The following is a 27,474-nucleotide window of genomic DNA, read 5'->3' on the forward strand; positions in this document are numbered from 1 at the left end:
TATTGCAGAATTATTAATTAATTAGCGTGATGAGCCAACGTTACATCCAGTACTAACATAACCTCCCGTTACCCTAACATTCATGCAATGACAGACAAAGGAAAGCTTTCAATGAATAACCATGGAAGTGCTACGAGAACACTAAGTTTATAAGCAGGCCAAGTTCCAGTTGGAATATAGAGTCATTGAAAAAGAAGAAGTGACTGACATAATAAAACTCATCAAGAAGGCCAAATTAAGGGCGACTCATATTGCTCCAACACGTCGAAGACGAAGTACATGATAGGAAGAGGCTCAAGAGAGGTCAATGTAAGCCACCCACCACGAGTTTCTATCGGTGGTGACGAAATCGAGGTGGTTGAAGAACTCGTGTACTTGGGCTCACTGGTGACCGCCGATAACGATACCAGCAGAGAAATTCGGAGACGTACTTTGGACTCCGCAAGACGCTCCGATCGGATAGAGTTCGCCGCCGTACCAAACTGACTATCTACAAAACGCTTATAAGACCGGTAGTTCTCTACGGACACGAGACCTGGACGATGCTCGTGGAGGATCAACGCGCACTGGGAGTTTTCGAAAGGAAAGTGTTGCGTACCATCTATGGTGGAGTGCAGATGGCGGACGGTACGTAGAGGAGGCGAATGAACCACGGGTTGCATCAGCTGTTAGGAGAGCCATCATCCATCGTTCACACCGCGAAAATCGGAAGACTGCGGTGGGCCGGGCACGTAGCCAGAATGTCGGACAGTAATCCGGTGAAAATGGTTCTCGACAACGATCCGACGGGAACAAGAAGGCGAGGTGCACAGCGGGCAAGGTGGATTGATCAGGTGGAGGACGATTTGCGGACCCTCAGAAGACTGCGTGGTTGGCGAAGTGCAGCCATGGACCGAGCTGAATGGAGAAGACTTTTATGTGCAGCACAGGCCACTCCGGCCTTAGTCTGGTAATAAATAAATCATATTGCTCCGTATGGTCATATTGCCCCTACTGCCCATATTTTTCATTCAGCTGGAATGACAAACATTAAATGAACACAATTTTTAAATTTATATATCTCCTACTGGGTTCTTATCAATTACAGAAACTAAACTCGATTTAGCCCGTAATGCTTATTGACTTGAGTGCCACTGCACCAAATACAGCCTCACACATCGGAATCACCATAAATGACGGTTATTTTTTGAGTTTTACTGTCGAAAATGTGTAAGCCCGTGAAAAATCCCAACGATTGATCACGGGCCATGCTTAAAAAGATGGCATTACAAGCGATATGTTTACCAATCTTGTTGTGGTAAGAAGAGTTTAAAAAGTGTAGCTATCTTATCAGCATCATTCTTTGAGACATTTTCCCGAATAACAAGCGAACGAGATAGATACCTGGTTCTGTAGTCGTTACCGTTTTGCAAGTTTGATAAGACTAGGTACTTGGCTGTGTTATCTGGCATAGACTGATCCAGCTTTATTTGGACAATAATTGGAATCTATACATTAGTTTTTTTTTTCATGGGAATCTTATCTATACTACATCTTAGAGTTTGAAAAAATATTACAGTCAAAACAGCACATCGAAAACTATATTAATTTTTGATTTTTCATACCAAAGAATATACTTCTTTATGCAGTTTTTCTATGACGCACATGGGTTCTTCGTATAAAATTGAATCCTGCTAGAGTCGCATCTTACGCGGAACGGTCTAATTCACAGGTATTCTCCTTCACCGAATTTTACACATCGACAAATAAGCTCCGACTAAAAAAAGCGACAAGTGCAGAGACATGTCAATCGGAACAGCAGTTGGACTCCCGTGCCAACACCACCGGGTTGTTGATGAAGGGAATTTGAATTTGAATAAATCAGCCGTATCGAGCGAACGTTGGTGCATGTGTGTTCAAGTTCCATTATCGGAAAGAAATAGCTCAGCTTGAATTGGCAGATTATCAGCGAAAGACAAATTTGTTATCTAATTGTATTTATGGTGAATTATTTAGATAGCGAGTTCAATTATAGCTAGAGTTGTGCGAAGTACCCGAATGGGCCATAAATCTCTCGTTGAAACAGCGAAAAAGTTAAGTTTTGTAATTGAGAAAAATAGAAAATTTAATATGCGCTGACTGCTATGCTAGCGAAAAGAAAATCATCATGTGGACAGATGTAGTGTTGTGGTGTAACTTATGGGTCATAGCATTAGTTGTGGCAAATGCGAACGGTATTAGATTTAGAGTACATGGTGATGAAGCGATGACATCATTTTAAATTTGTGTTTGTAGTTACAGAACAGGATACGTTGACCTGGCAGCTTTGTGGTGACACTATTTGCAGTATACCTCAGGATTGCAAAAATGGCATATGTGAATGTGAACCGGGCTTCGAGTTAAAGGAAGATGGTATGTGTCACATTTGCCCAATTGAGAGCCAATTGTGCACTGAATGTTGTTTCGGGGAGACAATATGCTATGCAGGTCGTTGCCAGCGATGCTATGAAATTCAAAATGGAGAATGTATGTGAGTATTTGAAACACCTCAAAGAAGGATCAAAATACAACTTAATGGATTGTTTTATCTGCCCAGCGCGCAAACTTCTCTGTTCTTCCTGACTGCTGCTCAAGTTGCGCTAGCCACTGCAATGGTGATTGGGGTTGCTGCACTTGCTACACTTTTGTATAGAACGTTACGAGCACGGTCAAGGTACTGTTAATCTTTGTTGATTTTGTATGATCCAACTTATCGCTCACCTAACTTTATTGCTTCTCTCCTCAGAAACAATTTACAGCCAGTTCGGGAAAACACTCTCAGCCGGGTTGGTTCGACCCGCCTATCGCTGACGTCTATACAAATACGGGTGCTTCGGCGGTTGCGCGATCGTCCACCAAAATACGAAACTCGACATAACTATGAATTTCATCAACGCGAACACGACGAAGCGAGTGTTGAACCACGAACCAATACAACACCCATCAGCCAGCAAACACGAGCTGATCCAATCCTTGGAGCTCCACCTCCATCGTATGACGGCGATGTGACATCTTTAGTAGATTTCCCTCCCCCGTACTCAGCCGAACCGCTGCATTCCAATGCACGGATATCAATTATATTTGAGCAACAGAACAACAGTAGTTCAAACACGACTGAAGACCCTATTCATAATTGCGGTATTGCGAATAGAGCGTTCGAGAGCACGGAAGGCGTCGTCGAAGGGAGTTCTGATATTAATACCTACGGTAATACTAAGGAAAAGACAATACACATATGAGACTGCACGCTAGACTTGAAATCAATTTCTGAACGTTCCGAGCACCTTCCAAACTGTGGTGATACGATTAAATAAGTTTTCGAAGAATCTTGATTTGTACCCTGCAACCCCATAGAGACTGTTAAACGCTGATCAATAAAAATCAATTGAAATGACGTACATACTAAACAGTTGGATTAAGTTCTTTCCATTGGCAACCCAAGTACTCGTTAAATTTACCTACTGATGTATTATTGGCATTGATCTGTCCCATAGTCCGAAACATAAGCAGATTGAAAATAAATAAGCGGTCTTGGTGAACTGAAGGATTCCGTCGTATAACTAGCTTCGGTGAAGATCTGCAGTAGTGTACACCGCTTGCAGATCGATTTCCGCCGATGCACTAGTTCGTTAGTGCTTCCAAGGCTGCCACCACATCGCCCCTGTGCACTCGCAATGTTTCTTCTGCCTTTTGTCGGGAGATTTCCATTTCTCGGATCTGGAAGCATTCAAGGTAAATACTTATGAAGAAAATGTTATACGTGTGTGGAAACCTACGATCAGTTCAATGTCTTCTTTTTTGACCTGCACCTTCTGCAGTTCCTGTTCTTTGGCTAGTTTTTCTTCATTTTCCTTATTCCGTTTGTCTTCAAACATACTGACTGCCTGAAAATTGTAAAAAAAAAAACAGTGGCAATCATGATTTTTCAAAACATTCTTTCCTATTGTCAAATATACTCTTCAAGAAATGGTATACACCAACTCTCAAAAGCGCGCCTTGGCTTCCGAAAGTTTCGGCTTCAGAACAAGTGAGATAATATTGATTTTAACCATGCATCGGTACTGCCAGAAGTTCATACATATTTTTGCTACTTCTTCTTATGAGGTCTGAATTAATTTTTGTACAGAGATCTGATTTCATTACGTTTGGCATTTAGGCCTTTACCTTTAGGTGTCACCTTACACAGAGCTCATATCAGTCAGTGTTCAGCAGATCTACCAAGACCATGCTGAGGGTTCGATTCGTAATGCCGGAAGTGCTGAATGAACGCTAAGCAGCGAGAGCAATGTCCCAGTGGGAGATGTAATGCCAATAAGAAGAAGAAGTAGGATGTGGGTCTCGATGAGATTTTACAATTGCTGTTTAGAAGCCTAATAAAGGAGTGCAATGGATTTTAAACGTAAACTACGTCTAAGGGGAAGACACGGATACAGGGTGACAAATGAAAATTTCCAAATACGAGACCGTCACGAATCGTGTAAGATTTTGAACGTCTTTCGATGGATTTTTGAGATTTATATATCAATCGGAAACTCTCGGAAACTCTCCACCAATTTGCCAGTTTTATTGAAACTTTTGATTATCAACGTTAAACTAGGGTATTGCACCATTTTGGCAGCACCTCCTTTTCCCGTTCGCAACGTGAGTCTCCTTTCGGCCGTCGTTCAGAGGTTGGTTTTTGGGCTCAGCTTTTTGTGCGGTGCTTCGCACCAGGTTGGCACAAAATGTAGAGCCAGAGCAGTGACCGCAGTCGGCATAGTGTGTAACGTATAGTCATAAAAACTGTTTAACATGCAAAAGCATGTTTGTGCAAGGATAGGATGATCGATTGTTAGAAACGGTAATGCAATGTCATAATGCGTTAATCGCAATGCAAATGAACAAATATGTTCGATTCAAACCATTTTATGATAAACTGCAAATTGTGAATTGTATTTTTATTATTAAATATACGCCAAAATCAAAAGAATTCCATTTTAATTCAGGAAGTGAGAATGTACTTCAGATACTCTGTGGGTACAATCATGCGCCGGCTATAGCTTCGGAACGCATACTTTCTTGAAACGGACTATAGGTTAGAATAGAGCTATATAATATATTACCCTCTAGCTCCCGGATCTAAGATTCTTGCAATTATATTAATCATATGGTTGCACGAATATGTTATCCATAATGCCACTGCCAGATAGTGGGAGTTAGATTGTAATAAAATAGCACACACACCCTATTCCTGTTCGGCCACATTGAGAGTTGACGTAAAGTCAATGTCAACTTCTCTTCCCGAACAGCCAAGATAGCTGTGTGGTGTCGGCAGCCAGTTATCTGGCTAAGAATAACGCTACGGATTGCCTGTTCCGGTGGTAGAAGTCCACCATACAGGTGACCCCAAATTCTTGGTGTGATGCGGCTTTATGCTTACCGTGCCTACGAATGACTTGTTGAGGGGGTCTCAAAAAAACCTAACCGCTAACGGAGCCTGTGAAGCATCAGGGCACCCTTCACAGTATCTAGCCCTTACTGCGCTAACCGGAGCTATGGCGTAGTTGACTTTTGCTTCTCCGAAATAATCGGCTACTCTTATTCAATCTCAACTTGAGGTCAAATAAGGGTGGGATTATGAGCATGTTTTTATTTAGTTTTTCAACAAATTGTCACCTATATGGATTCGCTTTATGCGTTATACACATTGTACTCTGTGTTTCGTCTTTGACTTTCCTGATAAGATACCAATTTGGTTTCATCGTTGCTGTTCATATTAATGCTGAAGTTGTGGAGTGCATTATCTTAATTTGCAATGGCTTCAGTTAAGATAGCTCAAATCAATCTTCAGCATAAAAGAACAGCAACGATTAATCTTTGTAGACTCATGCAAAATGGCAAATCCCAAGTGGCTTTGGTGCAGGAACCCTATTTTCGCAAGGGTAGCTTCTACCTAGGTAACCTAGTGAACCCGGTTTTTGCTGCTTTCAGTAAAGAAATGGCAAACTCTCGATCAATGCCGCGTGCATGTGTGCTTGTTAACAATGCTATTATTGCTACACTTATCTCTGAACTAACAACCAGAGATGTATGTGCTGTCACAATTGATGCAACTGGCGGAACCCCGTCAGGAAATACGTCTATTGTTCGGTTTATCTACCACATGATGAACCATCCCCTACGGATGCTTTCAAACGAGTTGTCATATATTGCACTTCAAAAGGCCTTCCGCTAATTGTCGGCAGTGATGCTAATGCTCATCACATCATCATCTGATATCAATCTGAGAGGCTCCAGCTTGATGGAATACTTAAGTAGTACCGAACTTAGTTTACTTAACATAGGCAATCGCCCAACCTTTATGGTATCTAATAGAGCAGAAGTGTTAGACATAACCCTTTGCTCCAATAGAATCAGTCACGAATTGACGAATTGGCATGTGTCAGATGAGGAATCGATATCTGACCATCGCTACATCTACTTTGATCATTTGAATGTTACTTCGCAGACCTTGCGTTTTAGAAATCCCCGTTCAACAAACTGGGATCTTTACACAGAGTTGCTCTCTACCAAATTTCATGGATATCTACCTTCTATAGAAACTCCTACCGACTTGGATGATGCAGTTGATACTACAACGTTGCACATCATGGAAGCTTTCGAAGAAGCTTGCCCTTTACGTTCTGTAAAAACCTCAAGAGGAACCCCTTGGTGGAATTCCGATTTGGCTAAGTTAAGGAAGCAGTGCAGAAGGAGTTGGAACAGACGCCATTCAGCAGGGACGGATTCTTTCAAGTTGGCTCGCAAAGCTTACAAGAAGGCTCTACGATCTGCTGAACGATCCGGCTGGAAAAACCTTTGTGCAAATGTTTCCAATTTGAGTGAAGCCAGTCGATTGAATAAAATTCTTGCGAGATCCAAGGATTTCCAAGTTGGCGAAATTCGCAAGCCAAATGGCGACTACACTTCTTCTGATGAAGAATCGTTAGAGCACTTATTTGATACGCACTTCCCTGGATGTGTCGATATAACATCTTCGGATGATCCTGATGTCTTTTCATGTAGCTATGGGTCTTGGGCTCAAGCACGTAGAATCATAACTACTGAATCGATTCAATGGGCACTTAACAGTTTTGCTCCCTACAAATCTCCAGGGGAGGATGGGATTTATCCCGTTCTACTTCAGAAAGGTTTTGAACATATCAAACATGTTTTGAAAAAGCTTCTAGTATGCAGTTTTGCTACTGGGTATATTCCCATATCCTGGCGGGATGTCACTGTAAAGTTTATCCCAAAAGGAGGACGTGCTTCGTATGAAGAAGCGAAGAGTTTTAGACCCATCAGTCTGACCTCATTTCTTCTGAAATGCTTAGAACGTATTATCGATCATCACATTCGTGATGACTGTTTGGCAAACATGCCTCTCCATGTTAATCAACATGCTTACCAATCTGGAAAGTCCACCGTGACTCTTCTACACAAGGTTGTGTACGATATCGAGAAAGCATTCGCTCAAAAGCAATCGTGCTTGGGTGCTTTCTTAGATATTGAAGGTGCTTTCGACAACGTGTCTTTTGATGCAATATTGGAAGCCGCACGTTGTCATGGGCTACCTAATATTATTACCAAATGGATTCACCAGATGCTTAAAAACCGACATCTCTACTCGACATTACGTCAAGCAGCGATTAGGAAATTAAGTGTCAGCGGATGCCCTCAAGGGAGAGTATTTTCTCCACTTTTGTGGAATCTCGTTGCAGATACGCTATTGAGGTTACTCAATAATGGCGGTTTTCCTACCTATGGATTTGCCGACGACTATCTTACATTGATAGTGGGTTTGTGCATTACTACCTTATTCGACCTGATGCAAAATGCCCTTCAGGTAGTTGAAAGTTGGTGTCGCCAATATGGCCTTTCGGTCAATCCGAATAAAACATCTATTGTTCTTTTCACGGAAAAACGTAATCGTAATGGTATTCGTCCATTACATCTTTTTGGTTCTGAAATCAATGTAACTGATCAAGTAAAGTATGTGGGTCTAATTTTGGATTCAAAGCTTTCCTGGACTCCTAACATTGAGTTCAGAATCAAAAAAGCGTGTATGGCTTTCGGCCAATGCCGACGAACCTTTGGTAAAACTTGGGGTCTTAAACCCAAATATATCAAATGGATTTACACAACAGTTGTACGACCAATTTTGGCTTATGGATGTCTTGTGTGGTGGCAAAAAGGGGAAGTGAGGACAATTCAGTCTAAATTAGGCCATCTTCAAAGGATGTGCCTAATGGCAATGACTGGTGCGTTCTCTTCAACTCCCACGGCTGCTCTCGAAGTTCTCTTCGACGTGGCCCCACTACACATACATCTCAAACAAGAAGCATTTTCTTGTACTTACCGACTATGGGTTCTCGGTTTTATGGAAGAGAATCCTGTAAACCGCAGTTCTACACACACTTCGTTGTTACCGCTTATGGTTAATTGGGACAAAATTTTCCTTGCTCCAAGTGATCTCACACACGTTAGTAGTTTTCCTTATAGGACATTTTCAACACAATTCCCCTCGCGGGATGAGTGGACATCTGGCTATTTGGAGAGAAGTATGTCGGACAGCATTGTTTGTTACACTGACGGCTCCCTCCTCGAAGGTAGAGCAGGTGCAGGCGTCTATTCGCGTGAGCTGAGATTGGAACAGTCACACTCACTGGGTACACACTGCACTGTCTTTCAAGCGGAAATATTTGCCATCATGTGTGGAGTGCAATCTGCACTGCAGCAACGCATTATGGGCAAAGTAATATACTTCTGTTCAGATAGCCAAGCAGCTATTAAAGCTCTCGCCTCGGCCAACTCAAGGTCGAAGTTAGTAATCGCATGTCGAACTCAAATTGAGGAACTGAATTCAGTTAATACTTTACACCTTATATGGGTACCTGGCCATTCTTCCATAGCTGGAAACGAATTGGCTGATGAGTTAGCTCGTAATGGAGCATTGCATGACTTTATTGGTCCTGAGCCAGCTATTCCAATATCCAAGTGTTGGGTGAAGCTTTTGATCAACTCTTGGGCTGTCACTCAGCACAAATGGCATTGGACTAGTCTGGATTCATGTCATCAAACTAAATTGTACATCCGGGAGCCATCTCCGGTAGTAGCAAGCTATTTAGCTAATCTGTCTAAACAGAATTGCAGTGTCTTAGTCAAGGCCTTGACAGGTCACTGCCGACTGAACTATCACATGGCAAATATTCAACGCGTTGAATCATCTGTTTGTGATAGTTGTGAATCCGATTGCGCTTCCAAATATTTGGTAAACACTTACTTAGTGAAATTGACTTCAGAAACCTGAACCTTCAGAGTATTTTGTTGTTCATAACCCGTTGTGGTAAGGAGCTATAAGCTCTTGTACGCTAATGCGTTGTATGCCCTCTTCAAGGGCCCTTTTCCAAACATTCCCTTTGTTCTCCCATCCACATTCCTTTCCTTTTGTTCACTTCCTTTTCCGTCAGGTGTGTGATGAAAAAGGCTGTGAAGGCGATGGCACAAATCTCCCAAATTGAGGTGAACGTGCCCCTGGAGCCGACGTTCTGATACCTGATACCTGATAGATTGTAATAAAATAGCACACACACCCTATTCCCGTCCGTAACGTTTACTACTCTGGCGCATCTCAACCGAATGGCTTGGTTTTTGGTACCGTTCTGACTCAAATCCCGAACATGACTCATATTCCGAATACTGGCGTTTTAGCGCCCTAAAACTAAAACTGGCATTGGTTTTTCCGCACTGAGGATCAAGATAACAAACGATTTCAAGCTCCTGAGAAGAAAATTGCACGAATAAAGTTAAAATGGGCATTTAAAAGCTAGTGTTCGAAATATGAGTAATGTTCGGAATTTGAGTCAAAACGGTACATGGCTAGTATTTGTTGATTTCTAGTTGTCGCAACCGGGTTTATCGACTCGCGCTTCTTTGTCGGACTCGACAATACGACTATCCCTTCTCCGCCAGCGATGCTTCGTCACTCCAACTAACAGAAGGCGGAGATTCTGCCAAAGGCCCAAGGCTCGTATTCCTCCACCAGTGATGGCTCGATGCTCTGACTATCATTGGACAGACGCACCTGCTTGTCCGTAGCCAGAGCAGAGATTCTTTGCAATGTTTGCCGATGCGCATCGTCTCACATCTGTCGTAAAATCGCTAAATCGTGGTACACACACTCACCAGTATAACCCCCAGCAACAAACATATTGCACATCGATCACAGTAACTTATATATGACCGGATTCTGTCACAATACTATTACTGGAACATGATTGGCTTGTGCCGCTTCGGATATCATAACCATGTAACGCTAGTGATGCATAGATGATTCATCATTCGAAATGACATCATATGCATCATTTTTTCTTGATCATCTGACATTTCGTCATTAGACTTTCTATGTCACACATCAATGGACACTCTCGGAAAATTATTCGAATTTCTTTTACCAACATCAACTATAGAGTTATTTTTATTTAAAAATAGTATTTCAGACTGTCGGTGAGGGCGTTGACGTCACCCCTGACTACGGTATCCAATATATATATATATGGGAAAATCATTGGCGTAAATAAGGGGGGCTAGGGGGGGCTTAGCCCTCCCTAGAAAAAAATTAGCCCCCCCTAGGATTTGATAAGTTAGTTAGCAGTGATATCAGTTTTCAACATATAGCATAATGAATTTCTGAAAAAGTTTGAAGTCTAAAGAGTTATCTCTCATATTCACTCTATCATACTTAATGAAATGAGTGGAAGAAAAATTAGCTTGTTTCTGAATTCTGAGAAAGATTCCCATCAGCATCCGAGAAGGATTCTCATCAGAATCCGAGAAGAATTCTCACTTCAATCTCTAAAGATTTTTTTTACGGATTTATCGAAGTATTCCAATCGTAATCCAGAAGAATTCCTACTGGATTCTTTCCAGTATTGTTAAGCAATACCCTTGGGAATAAAAATACCCTTTAAAATCCATGGAGGATTTGCTTTAGAATCTCTCGTTGATTTGCTCCGGAATATCTCCAGATTCGTTTTAATATGGGTTTAGGAATTCCTTGACAAATCAGAATCCTTCGGCGATTTGCTTCGTAATCCTTTGAAGATTTAATTCGGAATCTCTCGACGTTTTGCAAATGATCTGCGTTGGGATCTCTAGACGATATGGAATCCGGCTGACGATTAGCTTCGGAATCCCGCGAAGAATTGCTTCAGAATCATGCGACGTTTCGTTTCGAAATACATCGACGGTTTGCTTCAGAATTTCTCATAGATTTTGTTCAGTCCCTTAACGAATTTTTTTTGGAACCATTCGACGATTTGCTTCGAAATCCTTTGATGATTTGCATTGGAATCCCTCAACGATTTGCTTCAACATCCTTGAAGGATTCCCTTCGGGATCGCTGGAGGATTCTTTTCGAAATAACTGAAGGATTGATTCGGAGTCGCTCGACGGTTTGCTTCGAAGTCCTTCGACGGATTGCTTCGGAATTCTTCGACGATATGCGTCTTCATCCCTGGAACATTGCTCATGAAATACCTGGAACCATCATATTGGAATTCCTGGAGGGTTTTCGACGAAATCCCTGGAATATTGCCCTTCAAATTCCTGAAATATTTCCGTCGAAATTCCTGGAGGGTGAAGGATCCCTGGTACATTCTCGTCGGTATCCTTGAATTTTTTCCGTTGGAATTCCTGATACTTTCCCTCCGAAATCTCTGGTGGATTCCCTTCATAATCCCTGGAGGCTCCCATCGGTATTCTTGAAGGATTCATGTCGAAATATCTAGAGATTCCCGTCGGAGTCCCTGGAAGATTCCAGTCAGGATCAATAAAGGATTCTCATCAGAATTCTTGGAAGATTCTAGGCGGAATCCATGGAAAGTGGCACTATTTTTTTTTTCATTTGAGATAGATAGAATATTTATGAAGTATGCAAATATATCCACTGCCTGACGCTAGTCGAGCGCAATTAAACATAGACTGTGAGTTGTTGCTCACACGTGCACACGTGCACGTGCTTGAGAAAAGAGAATAATATGAATGAGTGTGGTGGATCCGCAATTGCCTTAGGTGGTTGGACTGCATTTGTCACATTACCGCTGATAACTGATAACCGATGATGAGATGTTAAAATGTTCGAGAATTTTCAAAAAGAGGGTCAATATCGATAAAAAATATAAAGGGGCTATAGCCTCCCCTAGGCATCGGAGGTAGTTACGCCAATGGGGAAAATACAACTCCGTCACTCATTCGATCTGAAAATTGTTTCGAATCGTTCGATGGAGCTCAGAATTGCAAAAAGGGCAGTTAGTATGTTACAGAACAATTTCACAGAACATCGTACTACAGGGCTGGTAGCGACCGAAACCACTCAAAATAGTGACTTTAGTGACCGAAGCTGACGAAAAAAGGGATCAAATAGTGACTTTCAGTTGCAGAAAAAGTGACCAAATAGTTAGTGACCAAGTTCGATGAGACGAAATCAAGCGTTTTTTGGGTCGAAGGAAATATTTTTTTCGTAATTTGTGGCGGAAAACACCTTTCACTCACCACTCTTTTCTCTTAGAACGAACTCAGAAGAGAAACGTAAATCGTACTCGCTAACTTTTATCTACTACTAAGTAATATTATTGCCCTCCCCACGGAAAATTTAATCAATAACAGTAAAAAGCAAGACAACTCAAAACTATGAGTAGTCTTCAAGCAACTCAAATTTTTACGCCAGTGGAAGTGAGCGAAATATGGTTATCACTCTTAAGGACACTCCTCACGGAATCGAAATTTGAAGTACTCGCGTTTTCAAGGGCACTCCACTCGATACGGAAGCAACGCACAACTGTAATTTTTATAATTTCATAGGTTCCACGGATGTTTTTGGAATTTTTAGTGAGACAGGAACAACAGTAGGATCGTTTTTGGTAGAAAACGATACAAAAATTATGAAGATTCATGTACAACGAGCCTGGGATTGAACGCTCGACCTTCTGCTTGTAATGAGGACCATGCTCTCTGAACTTTTAAATATTTTTACTCCAAAATATGCAGATTTTCCGACTTGCTGTGCGTATTCATGAACGATTCATGCAATCTTCAAAATTGGGGAGACTTGATCGCCTTTCTATGATATCTACTCAATAAATAAATATGTTCTTGAATTTTTTTGTCAAATTTTTATGTGGATGCCTAAGTATCCCAAAATAAAATATGTTTTCAGAGGATGTTGGAATGCAATTTTAGGTGAACAATAGAATACTTTCAATGCAGAATCAAGACCCATATGGGCGCCGGCAGTGCGAAGCCGTACTCGCGGATGCCAATTGGTTTACTAATTTTTGTACACACAGTTGATAGTAACTATCATTTTTTTTTTTAATCTTTCGTTTATTTGGAAGGCTCATTTGCCGTGAAGCGTTACGGAGCCGAAATCAAGTTTAACAATACATTTCTTGATTCTTATACATAGTGTTAGTTTTGGGGAACCGAAAGACTCGCGGTTTAATCGAGGTTAGGGAATACAATAATACAGTAGGAAAGGAAAGGATTTAAGGGTGCTTAAGTAATTACGATGCTGATGTTCACAAAGTTGACATTCCTCGCATTTTTACATCTGTAACGGGACAAACAAACTTTTTTTGGGAGACAACGACAAGAGGAGGACATACGGAAGGGATTAACGACAGACATGGAAATGTACAACAAGAGGAAGACAATCGGTATGGGGTACGACAGACAAGGGAATGGGCAGACAATGATTACAGTTTTACATCAGCAACTTTCAAAAATTGGTGGACCAGGAACATGTACTCTAGATCAAGACCCGACAACACTTCCCTAATAGGCTTTGGTTGTTTTCCTCGGACCCGGAGATGTTCAGTTAGCGCAGATCTGGGGCCACAATGCTCCTCGCACGCCCACACGACATGATCGATGTTCTGATAATCCTCGCCGCAAACACAGAGATTTCCTTCCGAGAGCCCCACTCTGAAAAGATGTGCATTTAGAGTGTAGTGATTGGACATTAGACGACACATGGTTCGAATGAAGTCTCGTCCCATATTCAATTTTTTGAACCATGGACGCTTCGACACCTGCGGGCGAATTGAATACAGCCATCTACCCAACTCCCCATTTGTCCATTTCTGTTGCCAGCTGTTCAAGGTTTCCTGACGAACTAATGTGAAAAATTCATCGAAGGTGATTTTCCGATCGTAAATATCACCTTCCATAGCGCCCACCTTAGCCAAAGAGTCCGCTTTCTCATTTCCCGGGATCGAGCAATGAGAAGGGACCCAAGCCATGGTGATTGTGTAAGACCGTTGTGATAAGGCACTCAAAGCTGTCCGTATCCCATTCAGAAGATACGCTGAGTGCTTAACCGGTTTCATTGACCGAACAGCCTCCAAGGAACTTAGACTGTCGGTGAAGATGAAAAGTGGTCAGGAGGTAGGGATGCGATTTGCTCGAGTGAATAGTGTATAGCTGCTAGCTCAGCAGTATACACGGAACAAGGCTCTTTGAGCTTAAAATAGGCGCTATGAAAACGTTAAAAACACCGAAACCAGTGGAGTCATCCATTTTGACCCGTCTGTAAAAAAGCTTCTCTCCTCACTGGCGTGCCCGTATTTGCTTGCAAATAATGGAGGTATGACCTCCGCACACAGAAAGTCTGGTATTCCATGAATCTCCTGCTTCATGGACAGATCAAAAGTAACAGAGGAACTGTAAGAGTCTAAGAAGTTAGCACGATTGGTGTCAACCAAAGATGGGTTTACCTCCAGCGTTATGTACCAGTGGTAAATACTCATGAATCGAGATTGAGGGTTTTGTTCGAGCAGCTTCTCGAAGTTGTCAATGACCAATGGATTGCGAACCTCACAGCGGATGAGGAACCGGAGCGATAATTCCGCGAAACGATCTGTTAGTGGCAGTACTCCCGCAAGTACTTCCAAGCTCATCGTATGTGTCGAATTCATACATCCTAACGCGATACGGAGACAGCGGTACTGAATCCGTTGAAGCTTCGCCATGTGTGTTTTAGCCGCGGACTGGAAGCAGAAACTACCGTATTCAAGGACCGACAAAATGGTTGTTCGATACAACGTCAAAAGATCTTCGGGATGAAGTTGATCCGTTTCTGGCATTTTTGTGTCAGATACACAATGTGCTTCCCGAAGGTACATTTCGAGTCGAACCAGACCCCGAGGTATTTAGAAGACATGCTATGAGTGATTGTCTTACCCATCAGTTGGAGCGGGAACTTTGCCGGCTTATGTTTTTTTTTTAAAGACAACCATCTCAGTTTTCTCCGGAGAGAATTCGATACCCAGCTTCGTAGCCCAAGTGGACAAATTGTCCAAAGTATCTTGCAATGGTCCTTGCAGATCAACTGCGGTTGGCCCCGAAACGGATACAACACAATCATCTGCAAGCTGCCTTAACGAGCAATTTGGCATGAGACATTCATCAATGTCTCTGACGTAAAAAATGTAAAGAAGGGGGCTTAAACATGAGCCCTGGGGGAGACCCATGTAGCTAATTCGTGAAGTTGCCGAGTCACCATGAGAAAAACTCATACGCTTCTCTGACAACAAATTGTACAAATAATTGTTTAAAATTGGTGAAAGTCCACACGAGTGGAGTTTGTCGGATAAGACATCGACGCAAACTGAATCAAAAGCCCCCTTAATGTCCAAAAAAACTGAGCCAATTTGCTCTTTTTTAGCGAAAGTAAGCTTAATTTCTGAAGAAAGCAACGCAAGACAGTCGTTCGTTCCCTTGCCCCTGCGGAAACCAAATTGTGTATCTGACAAAAAATTATTCGGTTCAACCCATTTGTCTAGCCGGAAGAGAATCATCTTCTCCAACAACTTCCGAAGACATGACAGCATCGCGATGGGGCGATACGAGTTATAATCCGACGCGGGTTTTCCGGGCTTCTGGATGGCTATCACCCTCACTTGCCTCCAATCATCCGGAACAATGTTGCACTCCAGAAACTGGTTGAACAGGCTCAATAAGCGCCTCTTCGCGACGACTGGGAGGTTTTTAAGCAAATTGAACCTGATTCTATCCATCCCTGGAGCGGAATTGTTACATGAAAGGAGAGCAAGCGAGAATTCGATCATCGAAAAGGGGCGATCCATGTCATCCGTGTCAGCAAAAGCATCACGTAGCTCTTGTTTCACCGGCACCGAATCCGGACAAACTTTCTTTGCGAAGTCAAGTATCCACCGCGACGAGCTTTCACGATCTTCGTTAACGGACGACGCGTTGCGCATTCTTCTCCCGACGGTCCACAGAGTTTTCATTGAAGTCTCGCGCGATAAACCTTCAACGAAAGTGCGCCAATATCCACGTTTCTTCACTTTGACCAGTTTCTTGAACTGGATCTCGAGCGCGATGTACCGTTTGTGAAGAACGATCGAACCGTGTTTCCGAAATTCTTTGAAAGCGGCGGATTTCTTGCGATAAAGTTGTGTACACTCGACATCCCACCACGGACTGGGTGGTTTCCTACGAACCGAAGCTCCTGGCACTGGCCGGCTTTGTGCCTGAAGAGCACTGTCAAGGATCAACTGGGATAGAAACTCGTACTCTTCTCGCGGTGGGAGTGCTTCTATCGACATTACGCCATCAATGATGGCCTCCGCATATGTGCCCCAATCGATGTGCTTCGTGAGGTCATATGAGAGGTCGATAGAAACAGATTGATTACGTCCATTGGAAATCGAGACTTCGATCGGCAAATGATCACTACCATGGGGATCTTGGACCACCTTCCAAGTACAGTCCAACGATAATGAGCTCGAACAAATGGAAAGATCTAGACGGCTATCTCTTGCTGGAGGAGCCACTCGTGTAACTTCTCCTGTATTCAAAATTGACATATTAAAGTCGTCGCAGAGGTCGTACATCATTGTTGAACGGTTGTCGTCGTACAGTTCCCCCCAGCCTGTTCCGTGGGAGTTAAAATCTCCCAAGAGCAACCGTGGCTCCGGCATAACCGAGCAGATGTGCGAGAGATCTCTACGAGATATCGCGGTGTTTGGAGGAAGATATATCGAGGCGATACTGAGGTCTTTTCCTCGAATAGTCACCTGACATGCGACAGCTTCGGTGCCAGACATCGGCGCAAGATCGACTCTGTAGAAGGAGTGCTGTTTTTTGATCCCTAAAAGCACCCCTCCATATCGATTTGCCCGATCGCGGCGGATTATGTTGAAATCAGGAAATTGAAGTTTCACATCTGGTGTTAGCCATGTTTCACATAAAGCAAAAGCATCGCATTGTAATTTAATATAATAATTCACATAAAGCAAAAGCATCGCAACTAAAATTTAAAAATATCTAATTTTGGAAGAATACTTCGACAGTTCCACTGTAGAATCGAAATCGTGTTACCCTTATTGACTAAGTTAGTCATCGAAGGATACAAATGACTCGAGGAGGGACATTTTTGAAGCCAGCTGCTTCAGGAGAGGAGTCAGAATAGGAAGAACAGTTTTGACCATGTTCTTCACGGGGTCGGAAGCATCAAAGAAGTTGAGGATGAGCTCCACGATGCCAGAAAGAGTGAAAATTTGAGCGCTCGGGGGCTCTTCTGCTTGCTCTCTATGCTCTCTTTCTGACTGAGAAATCGCAAAAATTGGGGCATCTGGGATATTAGATGTTCCCGGAAGCGGTGGAAACTCTCGATCATCCCGATGTGAAACCACAAAAGTTGAACGTTTTTGAGTATTTCCATCCGCTTTGAATTTGACCATGTTGGATTGGGGCTCCCTTTGAGGCTGTTTTCTAGGCTTTTTCGAGGGTCGCTGGCTCTGTTTTATTCTCTTCCTCGTTGAGCCATTGAAAACAAAGGGAACCCCATTTCCAACCTCGGAGTCGGAGCTACCTTGATCGTCCAAAGGAAGAGACGAGTAGATGGTGTCAGAAACGACTGGAGAAGCGGCCTTCCTCAACATTTCGGCGTAACTTCGCCGAGAACGCTGCTGAAGAGACCGTTTCTGGTGGATTCGCTGCTGTATGTACGTTGGGCAAGCTTCAAGAGCATGTGGAGGGCTTTCGTTACAATAGACACATTTCGGTGCCGTCTTGCACGCCCCCTCCACATGCTTCTCTCCGCATAATGCACAGCGAGGTTTATTACAGCAGTACTGAGCGGTATGGCCCAGCTGCTTGCAATTAACACAGTTCATCACCTTCGGTACATACAGCCGAAGAGGTAGACGAAGTTTGCCAATCACTACGTAGTCAGGCAGTGCGGACCCGGAAAAGGTGACGCAGAAAGAGTCAGACGGGGAATAAATCCGCTTCTCTCCCTCCTGCGACACCGAATACATTTGTTTGCAATCCAGTATCGCAACATGAGGCAAAGAAACGTTCTTGAAACGACCGAAACCTTGTTTCAAATCGTCGCATGTCATACTTCCCTCCGTCACCACCCCCGCGATCTCACAAACTGCTGACGGTAAATACACCTTATTTTCGAGAGTGAAAAGCTCACAGGTGGCAATCTCGTTGGCCTGTTTGCGATCACTGACCGTGACACGGAGTTTACTGGACCCAACCATGTCAATGGTCGTGACAGACGAAAATCGCTTTTCCAGATCTTTGCTAATCTGGCTGATATTCAAACGTTTGCCTTTGGGTCGGAAGAAAACAACATACGGCCCACTAGAGTCGTGAGGGTAACCCTTGGGACGGGGGCTCGTAAAGGAAATTTTAGCGTTGCTGGTGTCCATTTCATTTTAGTTTGGAACACCCGAATGCAACGAAACATCTGACATGGAATACGAAGTACCCCCGCCAACTTCGCCTTCGCGCATTGCGGACACGAAATGCGCCGCTGCAGCGAGGCACAATCTATTTTAAAACTAAACACTTATTACAAGGACTGAAAAAAAAAAACACACATACACACAAATTAATGAAAGGGGAAGACGAGTTAAAGAAAAAGGAAAAAAACTATTCCAATAAGATGGAGAAGAAAGGGGAACAACGAGAAGCTCAAGTAAATACTTGCGTTCACACTGCTGTGTCACCGGCTAACGGTTCTGGCAGCACACACTGACTGGATGGACAATCGCCGGGGCGGTGGTGCGGTCGAAGCGAACCACGCTGTTGTTGGTGTTCTTGCCGCAGACAACACTGCAACTGGGTGGATGGATACTATGGGGGATCCCCATACAAGCGAGCGGTCAAAAATAAAATTGGACTTTTAAAGTGATTTTCCACTTAGTTTTAGCTGTGTATGGTCGAAATAGCATGAATATACAATTTCCAACCCCCCCCCCCCTTTGGGGATCATCTATGAATTACGTAATTATTTTTTTCATAGGTTCGATTAACGTGACAAAGCAAACCTATTTGGGAAGTTGAAATTTCGTGCGTTTTCTTAAGGAGAAGGAAGGGGCTGTACAAAAACTAAGTTCAGCAATTTATGGACATTATGGCGGCGATCATGTTAAATGACATTAATTTCATGACATTCCGTGATATTTTTTGTTCTCACTCTCATGCCTCACAATTTGTATTTAGAACAATTTGTTTGACAAAGTACTAGGATCTGAAGGATCATAAAGCATTAAATGTTAATCAAATAATCAGAATTGAAAATAACTTTTGAAAAAGGGTATTAGCAAATTAGAAATCGCAATCCCATGACATTTTTACGTGTACAAGTTATTCAAAAATGAGATTAATATATTCTCAAAAATGTGGACATTCATTGTGGAATGTAAGAATGCTCCATTCTTCCGAAAAGCAAAATTCTTTTAATTTAAATAACAACACTATTTGAATTACTTTTGATTTGTTTTCATGATTTCTACAAGTTATATACAGCATCATTCTTTTTCTGTGTCAAGGTTTAAGTCTTCAATGATATTTTCTTCAATTCCATCAACGATGGAAGATGAGATAAATTCATCTAAAGTATTAGAAGATAAAGAACTTTTGAAAATCTTCAAATATTACAAAATTACGCATGGCATAAGAATAACTAAGTGAAAATTTTTTCCAACGTCTCCTCGTTATCCAAATCGAGCTTAAAATGGATCTGATTCATATGAGGCACGAAGGAAAATGTCAACATTTGCCTCTCTTGATCATTTTCTTGCATTATGAGTTCTAAATTTCTTCAACTGTTTATATTGACTTTCCGCTGGTTGTTCAGCCAGTGAACCTCAAAGTGTAGATGAGTGAATAAATATTTCCCTACCATTAGCCAGACATTCATGAACACTAGCAGGAATTTCATACGCTCCGTTCTAACTAAGATATTGTTCGTCTTTACTTTTGCAATAAACATGTCGGAATTATTGATTCCAGGAGATTTATAAATATTTACATATTATGAAATCTCATATTTAGTTCTCCATCAGTAGCTAATGAATAGCTCAGAAAATTAGGTTTAGAGAATGACTCAAACCACTCAAGCCCCAAACGCATTTCAGCGGAATGGCGACGGAAACGGTAAAATTTGACAGGAAATATATGAGCGAACTGTTAAATCCTTCCGTTACCGTTGTGCTGCATTGCATTGGGGGTTTTATTCATTTACTCCTTTGAAAAGTTAATTAAATGAGCTCAAATGGTTATAAATAAAGTCGAAGTTATTACCAATAAATGTATTTTGACCATACCCTTTGAGCGCATAGTTCAGTCTGACCCATTTTCAATAGGAAACGATGGGACTAGATTTCCCGTCGAATGAAACTTGTTGCGAGAAAATCGGACACAAATAAGTGTCTAAATGGCGATTGCGTTCTTTTGCGCACATACATACAGACGCGCATGCACACACATACAGACATCACCTCAATTCTTCGCGCTGAGTTAGTTGATATATACCACTAGGGTCTCCGGGCCTTCTATCAAACATTCGTTTTGGAATGAGCATTAACCTTGGAGTACGAGAGAGGCAAAACACGGTAAAAAACAAATGAAAAAAAAATCAGAGTGACTTAACTCTGTTAATTGCAAATACTGGCAAGAAATTCTTTCAGGACATTTTAGTCGAAGCTTTGTCCTTGATGTGTATCATAAAGAACCTGGGGATTCCTGAGGAAAAAAGTTCTTCACTATCAAAGTTGAAAATAGCGTCGTTTTGGAAAAATATTGCTTCCGCATTTTTTTCAATTTTTTTCACAGTGTAACCATTAGTTTTGCACACCATTTAAAAGCTTATACAATAACCTTTGTAATGATGTATTAACATTGAAGAAAAACATTTAAAAAATATTTCAATAAATAGTTGAAAATAAAATATTTTTCAGAAAATTTGCTAACTTTTTACCCATTTCTGACTTTGCCACCTTATATCTTTGGAACTAGTGCACCTAGAGACTTCAAATTCAGAATTTCTCTTAATTAGAGTATTGACAATGGAGAGAAAATATTTTAAAATAATTCGGAAGACATGACATTTTCGATTAATGACCGCCCGAAATCCTATAGTGGGATGGTGGCAGGACGGCAGCGTCTGTGTTGGTGGAGACGCACGATGGATGATGACTGTCGGCGTGGGGCGATGATGCCTGCGCCTGCGATGGACGCCGAAGAAACTGCAAAACTTTGCGTTGTCTTGCAAAAGCAACGAAATGGCTACTTAACTGCTTCAGCTAAGCACCACTTCCACTCAAGCACTATGCTTCAAAACACTTTCGGAAAAAACCTCTACCTGTACTTCAGGAAAAAAAACTAAAAGAGAAGCAGACCGTACGCGGACTTACAACCGTCTCGCTCGGATGCTCGACGTGGAATGAAGTAACTATCATACTGAGACCCATATAGGGAATCTGAGTTTTAATGAGCTAAAATAGACCAACACAAATTTTTGCTTTAGGGGAAAGCTTCTTAGTTGTCGACTAAGCGTGACTAAACAGGACGGCAGGGCTGATGCCTAATGAGGGTAAAGTCTCCTCAAATTGAGGCAACAACTTCTTCTTTTTCTTCTTCTTCGTTGGCATTACATCCCTCACTGGGACAGAGCCGCCTTGCAGCTTAGTGTTCATTAATCACTTCCACAGTTATTAACTGCGAGGTTTCTAAGCCAAGTTGCCATTTCTGCATTCGTATAGCATGAGGCTAACACCGATGATACTTGTATGCACAGGGAAGTTGAGATAATTTCCATTCCGCTAATTGTCTAGACCGGCACCGGGAATCGAACCCAGCCACCCTCAGCATGGTCTTGCTTTGTAGCTGCGCATCTTAACGCACGGCTAAGGAGGGCCCCAACTCAAAATCCAAATATCCTGAAATAGTGGAGGAAATTTATGGATTTGTGCTGTGAAAAAATGAAAACATTTGGTCATTATTGAGAGAAGTTGTTCTAATTTTGCATGGCCACTAAAAACATGTTCAGGAGGAACAAAACACAGTAAATAATAGAGTAAATAAGGTTATCAATTAAAAAATAACTCGTCACATGATTTTGTAAATTGTTTGTCAATCCTCCCCACAAAATCAATCATTTACAGCTTACTACAGATAAGCAAGATAGTAAAGCCTATTTTACTGTTGTGGGATTGAATCCATTAAATTGGTCTTTGTGAACGATTCACAAGCTTTTTACAAAATGAACAAAAATGCGAGTGTTACAAACATGCGATAATAGGCAGTTTAGTTCTTGGTAAAACAGGGGAGAATCAAGTCTCCCCACCTTCCCCTACTGCATAAAGTTTGAGTTAAAAAAAAACTCGAAACCGACAGGTCTCTTGCTTGCATAACTGTATACCAATTTATAAATTGTGACGTAAACACCTTCAATTAGCTATTGGTGAAATGCCAATAAGAGCAGCGAGTTAAATAACTCGCAAAGTTTCAGAGCGATCATTTTTCCAAGATCCGTAATTTCATTTCCACCATGAACAAATCATCTTCCGATGGATACATAAAGCTTTATAAAAAAATCTTAGTCAATAGTTTCAAAATAGTTGAAAATAGTGACTTTTTGCGAGAAAAAGTGACTTTAGTGACTTGAGGTCGAAAAAAGAGACTTTTTAGTGACTAGCCCGAAAAAAGTGACCAAGTCACTAAAAAGTGACCCGCTACCAGGCCTGTACTATGATTAAATGAACTTTTACTTAGCTTTCGGCTGATGTATTGAGAGCTGGATAATGCAATTTTGGATTTATTGATCGAATAGCTTCAGCCAAAAACTATATAAAAGTTCATTTAATCATCATACAATGTTCTGTGAAATTGTTGTGTAACATACCAACTGCCCTTTTTGCAATCGAACGTTCAGAAACAATTTTCAGATCAAATGAGTGACGGAGGTGTAATTTCCTATATATTTTGGCTGAAATCCCCATACAAACTTCAAATCAATTGCGCCAGCTTATGCAACAACCGATTGAGCTGAAATTTACAGAGATTGACTTTCTCACCAAAAGACACAATCCTGAGGGGTGCCCCGTGGAATTCGACAACATTTTGTTTCCTGGGCCAGTCTAATCGACACACTCGGCCATAAAGATGAAGGTTTTCAAAAAGTTATCGCCACCGTTTGCCATCTGCGAGTTGTGATACCTGCCAAGGATGTGGAGGGATTGACAGTGGGCTCTGTTAAACTTATAAAAAGCTGCATGTATCCGCAAGTAGGCTCCGCCAAAGCAACCGTGTGCCGCTCAAAGCGCACAAGCCCAAGTCATGGTGTTAGGTGGGACGCTAAACAGACCTGACATGACGGCCCTTCGACGAAACAGTAGGTTTGCGCAGGCCTAATAAAGCCGCCTTTAAAAACAACCATTACGAACGACATAAGATAATACGACTCGATATAATTGGCAACGACCTAGGCGTCGAATAAAGGATCACGATTGGAAGCTTGAAACATGGAACCGGCTTCATAGTGCTGGGCAAGATGCGCCAACGCGTGATTGGGTGGCAGCCAATCAACGCAAGAATGTGCAAGTTGAGGATAAAAGGCCGTTTCTTCAACTATAGCATCATCAACGTGCACTTCCCACACGAAGGGAGACCCGATGACGAGAAAGAAGCGTTTTATGTACAGCTTGAGCCGACATACGATGGATGCCCACTGCGGGACGTCAAAATCGTCATCGGCGTAATGTACAGACCGGTCATCGGACCGGATAGTCTGCACACCATATCAAATGATAACGGCCAACGATGCATAAATTTCGCAGCCTCCCGCGGAATGGTAGTCCGAAGCACCTTATTTCCCCGCAAAAAAATATCCACAAGGCCACATGGAGATCACCTGACTAAGAAACGGAAAACCAAATCGACCACGTTCTAATCGACGGTAAATTCTTCTCCGACATCACGAATGTCCGCACTTACCGCAGTGCGAATATTGAATCCGACCACTACCACGTTGCAGTATGTCTGCGCTCAAAACTCTCGACGGTGTACAACACGCGTCGAAGTCGAACGCCGCGGTTTAACATTGGGCGGCTACAAGACGGTAGACTAGCCCAAGGATACGCGCAGCAGCTGGAAGTGGCACTCCCAACGGAAGAGCAGTTGGCACAGCGTCTCTTGAAGATCGCAGGAGAGATATTCGAATCGCCTTTGGTAGCACCGCAACCGCTGTACTTGGCACGATGCCCCCGGATTAAAGAAACGACTGGTAGGTATGACGGCGAATGTGGGAAGCTGAAGAACAACAAAGCCCCTGGGGTTGACCAACTACCAGGAGAGCTATTTAAACACGAGGGGTCAGTTTGAACGCCCCCCAGCCCTCCCAAAAAAATAAACATCGACTTGATTTTTTGGCCACTCCTTTATATCGGGCTGTCCCATTGTGGAGGGGTGTAAAATATGGAATTTATTCATCACCAGCTCTATCTAGAATAAAGGCGAATGTTGCAAGAGAGGATTCTCTTCGTCGACTTCCCTTCTTTTTAATAAAAGTGACAAGCAGCGGATTTCTTTGTAGTTTATCACCTTAGCACGATAGAAAACATGCATAGAAAACAAACAAACATGCGAACTTGCATTCTGAGGTGATAAACTGCAAAGAAATCCGCTGCTTGTCACTTTTATTTAAAAGAGGGGAAGTCGACGAAGAGAATTCTCTCTTGCGACATTCGCCCTTTTATCAGATAGAGCTTCCTTATTATCTATGCTCATTGAAGATGGCGCTGCATTACACTGCATTCCTGCAGCCTATTTTCGGCATTTGAGAGGTTATGTGGATAGAGTACTTACGTTGGAGATCTCCTTGGAGCTTATTTCCTTCTCCTCGGCATAGTCCGTAACTCGCTCCAGATCTGCCGCGCCGCTATCATGCTTGGAGGCCTTTTTCTGCTTTTGCTTGTCGGTTGTTTCGTCGACGCCATTTATCTCTTCCGGGGCAGTCATATTTTGAATAAATTGAAGAGGCTAGACACACAAATCTCACGACTTTTTCACTCTTCACACTTTTGTATATTTTGTTTTCCGGATGGCTTTGCATGCGCGATTTACCAAAGTGCGATGTTTTTGCAGTGAACTGTCAGTGCCAGGCCTAATACACACCCGTTTGCAACTATTAAAACTGACTAAAAAATTACTCATTTTTGATAAATCCAGAGTCGCATTTATTCGCGAATACGAAAGTAATGCCTCTACTCACTCTTATGGCAAAATCTCATTGCTATCTGTCAGACTGTGCGTGAAACATGGCCGCCAATCATCCATTCTTGTTCCTCCACAGTAAAAACCCATAAGGAACTGTCAGACTGTGCGTGAAGCATTTACCTTCGTAGTCGCGAATTATATTTCTACGAGTCATTCGCGAAGATTCGACGTTTGAAGTTTCAGAACAATGAATCATAGTAATGACTAATGACACACTGGTGGTATTCGTATGTAACTAGTGCGTGTCACCTTGTATCATGCTACTATATGTACTATGGGGTATATAACCGTGGAACTTGTATACCGCACAAGTGTGTCTTTAGTATGAATTACTATTTTACACATTAGAATTTTATTTGAGAAATAATTGTTTGCGTTTTGTTGGTTTTCTTTTATTTCAGGTTTGTTCTATTTCTGAGTGCATTCTATGATTTCAGTGGGACATCGGCGAACAATCATCAGGTAAATAATCATTGAAGGATGAGTGATGACTATTTTGTTTATTTTTGCGATTTTCTAAACCTGTTAAAAACAAAGTGATTATTTACCAGAAGTTAGTAGTGCTTGGATTTATTTTTTCAATCCGTACAAGTTAGTGGAATCTACAGTATATTCAAATCGGCGAATTTTGAAAATGTCTGCGGCATTTAAATTGGCGAAGAAAAAATACACGCAGCAAGATCTGCGTCGTATTATGCACGAGACCAAGGCAAGCAGCGGTAAAGCATCCCAGGACAGCACTTCCAAGAAAGTCGAATCACCTCTCGCAAAATATCCTTTTCAAATAGTAATGAATCTCACCTATTTATTGAACATTTATTTTTCCTTGATGCATAAATTTACCAATTTTCCTTAACTAAGCTTAAATCTCTACGTACAACGAAGCGGGTCAGTTGACATGCGTTTTGTGCAGCTCGGTCGTCCGTTCGGAAGCCGTATGGAAAGTTCACATCAACTCCAAGCAGCATAAGGAGAATATCGAGCAGGCCAAAAAGCTCAAAGATAAAGTAGTTCAGCGCACCACACCAGCAAAACCGCCGAGCTCATCGTCCTCCACTCAGCTGACTGTCACCTCACCATTCAAGCGACCATCTTCACCTACTCCCCAAGATGCGACCAGCAACAAAAAAATAAAGGGAATCCTAAAGAATTCCGCCTCCGAACAGAAGCAATCTTTGCCATCTGATTTTTTCGATTCGGGTACTAAAATCAATCGGGATCTGGTAAATATTCGACTGCCAATCAGTAGAGCCTCTGCGGCGGGTCAAGAAGATCAAATCGAAACTGAATCCCAAGAGCTACCGGAGGAAGAGAAGCTACCGGAGGGTTTCTTCGATGATCCAAAGGCGGACGCCAAAGCGCGCAACATCGAGTACAAAGACCCAAACGATGAGGAATGGGAACGCTTTCAGAAAGAGATCAAAGAGGCTACCACCGAATCGCTGGCCATCATCAACGAGGAACAGGAGGAGTCTACGGCCGAGCGGCAGATAAGCGAGATAGATGAACAGATCCGGAATTGGTCCCGGGTGTTAAGTTTGGAAAAGAAAAAGGAACAGGTGCGCCAGAGAACGCTGACGGCGCTGGAGGTTGGCCAGCGGGCTGTTCGGATTAAGAAAGAAGAAGCGGAGGAGAGCGATGGGGATGGGGAAGCAGATGATGCGGAATTCGACGAGTTCCCAGACTGGAGGGCGAAAAAGTCGTTCAAGTAAATGTGTGGTGAGTGGTTTGTTTTTGTTGTAAGTTCGAATAATTATCGAGTTATGCATAGCAAACTGTCTCGTTGGGGTTATTAATTTTGTGAGAATATCATTTCCTTTATTGAATGCATTTCACTAT

The 27,474-nt window shown here is 42.3% G+C and overlaps 3 protein-coding genes across 4 annotated transcripts; 2 read left to right on the forward strand and 1 right to left on the reverse strand.

Moving 5' to 3' along the window:
- The first annotated feature begins 1,719 nt into the window (after positions 1 to 1,719).
- LOC134226836 (uncharacterized) lies at positions 1,720 to 3,331 on the forward strand. 2 transcript variants are annotated; one of them, XM_062707862.1, is made up of 4 exons: positions 1,720 to 2,213; positions 2,275 to 2,509; positions 2,576 to 2,692; positions 2,765 to 3,331. In XM_062707862.1, the coding sequence occupies exons 1-4, from the start codon at positions 2,147 to 2,149 to the stop codon at positions 3,255 to 3,257; spliced, it is 912 nt and encodes a 303-aa protein (XP_062563846.1). In that variant the 5' UTR covers positions 1,720 to 2,146; the 3' UTR covers positions 3,258 to 3,331. The 2 variants fall into 2 exon arrangements, with proteins under 2 accessions (XP_062563846.1, XP_062563857.1); XM_062707873.1 differs by lacking the exon at positions 1,720 to 2,213 and having other exon boundaries at positions 2,368 to 2,505.
- Positions 3,332 to 3,466: 135 nt separating this feature from the next.
- LOC134226846 (huntingtin-interacting protein K) lies at positions 3,467 to 25,504 on the reverse strand. The gene is made up of 3 exons (XM_062707884.1): positions 25,225 to 25,504; positions 3,795 to 3,902; positions 3,467 to 3,735 (listed from the first exon to the last, which is right to left on the reverse strand). The coding sequence occupies exons 1-3, from the start codon at positions 25,375 to 25,377 to the stop codon at positions 3,640 to 3,642; spliced, it is 357 nt and encodes a 118-aa protein (XP_062563868.1). The 5' UTR covers positions 25,378 to 25,504; the 3' UTR covers positions 3,467 to 3,639.
- Positions 25,505 to 26,135: 631 nt separating this feature from the next.
- Positions 26,136 to 27,410, forward strand: LOC134226826 (zinc finger protein 830). The gene is made up of 2 exons (XM_062707851.1): positions 26,136 to 26,406; positions 26,510 to 27,410. The coding sequence occupies exons 1-2, from the start codon at positions 26,270 to 26,272 to the stop codon at positions 27,345 to 27,347; spliced, it is 975 nt and encodes a 324-aa protein (XP_062563835.1). The 5' UTR covers positions 26,136 to 26,269; the 3' UTR covers positions 27,348 to 27,410.
- The last annotated feature ends 64 nt before the right edge of the window (positions 27,411 to 27,474 follow it).

This window comes from Armigeres subalbatus, chromosome 1 (assembly GCF_024139115.2).
Source record: "Armigeres subalbatus isolate Guangzhou_Male chromosome 1, GZ_Asu_2, whole genome shotgun sequence".
NCBI classification, from domain to species: Eukaryota; Metazoa; Arthropoda; class Insecta; order Diptera; family Culicidae; genus Armigeres; species Armigeres subalbatus.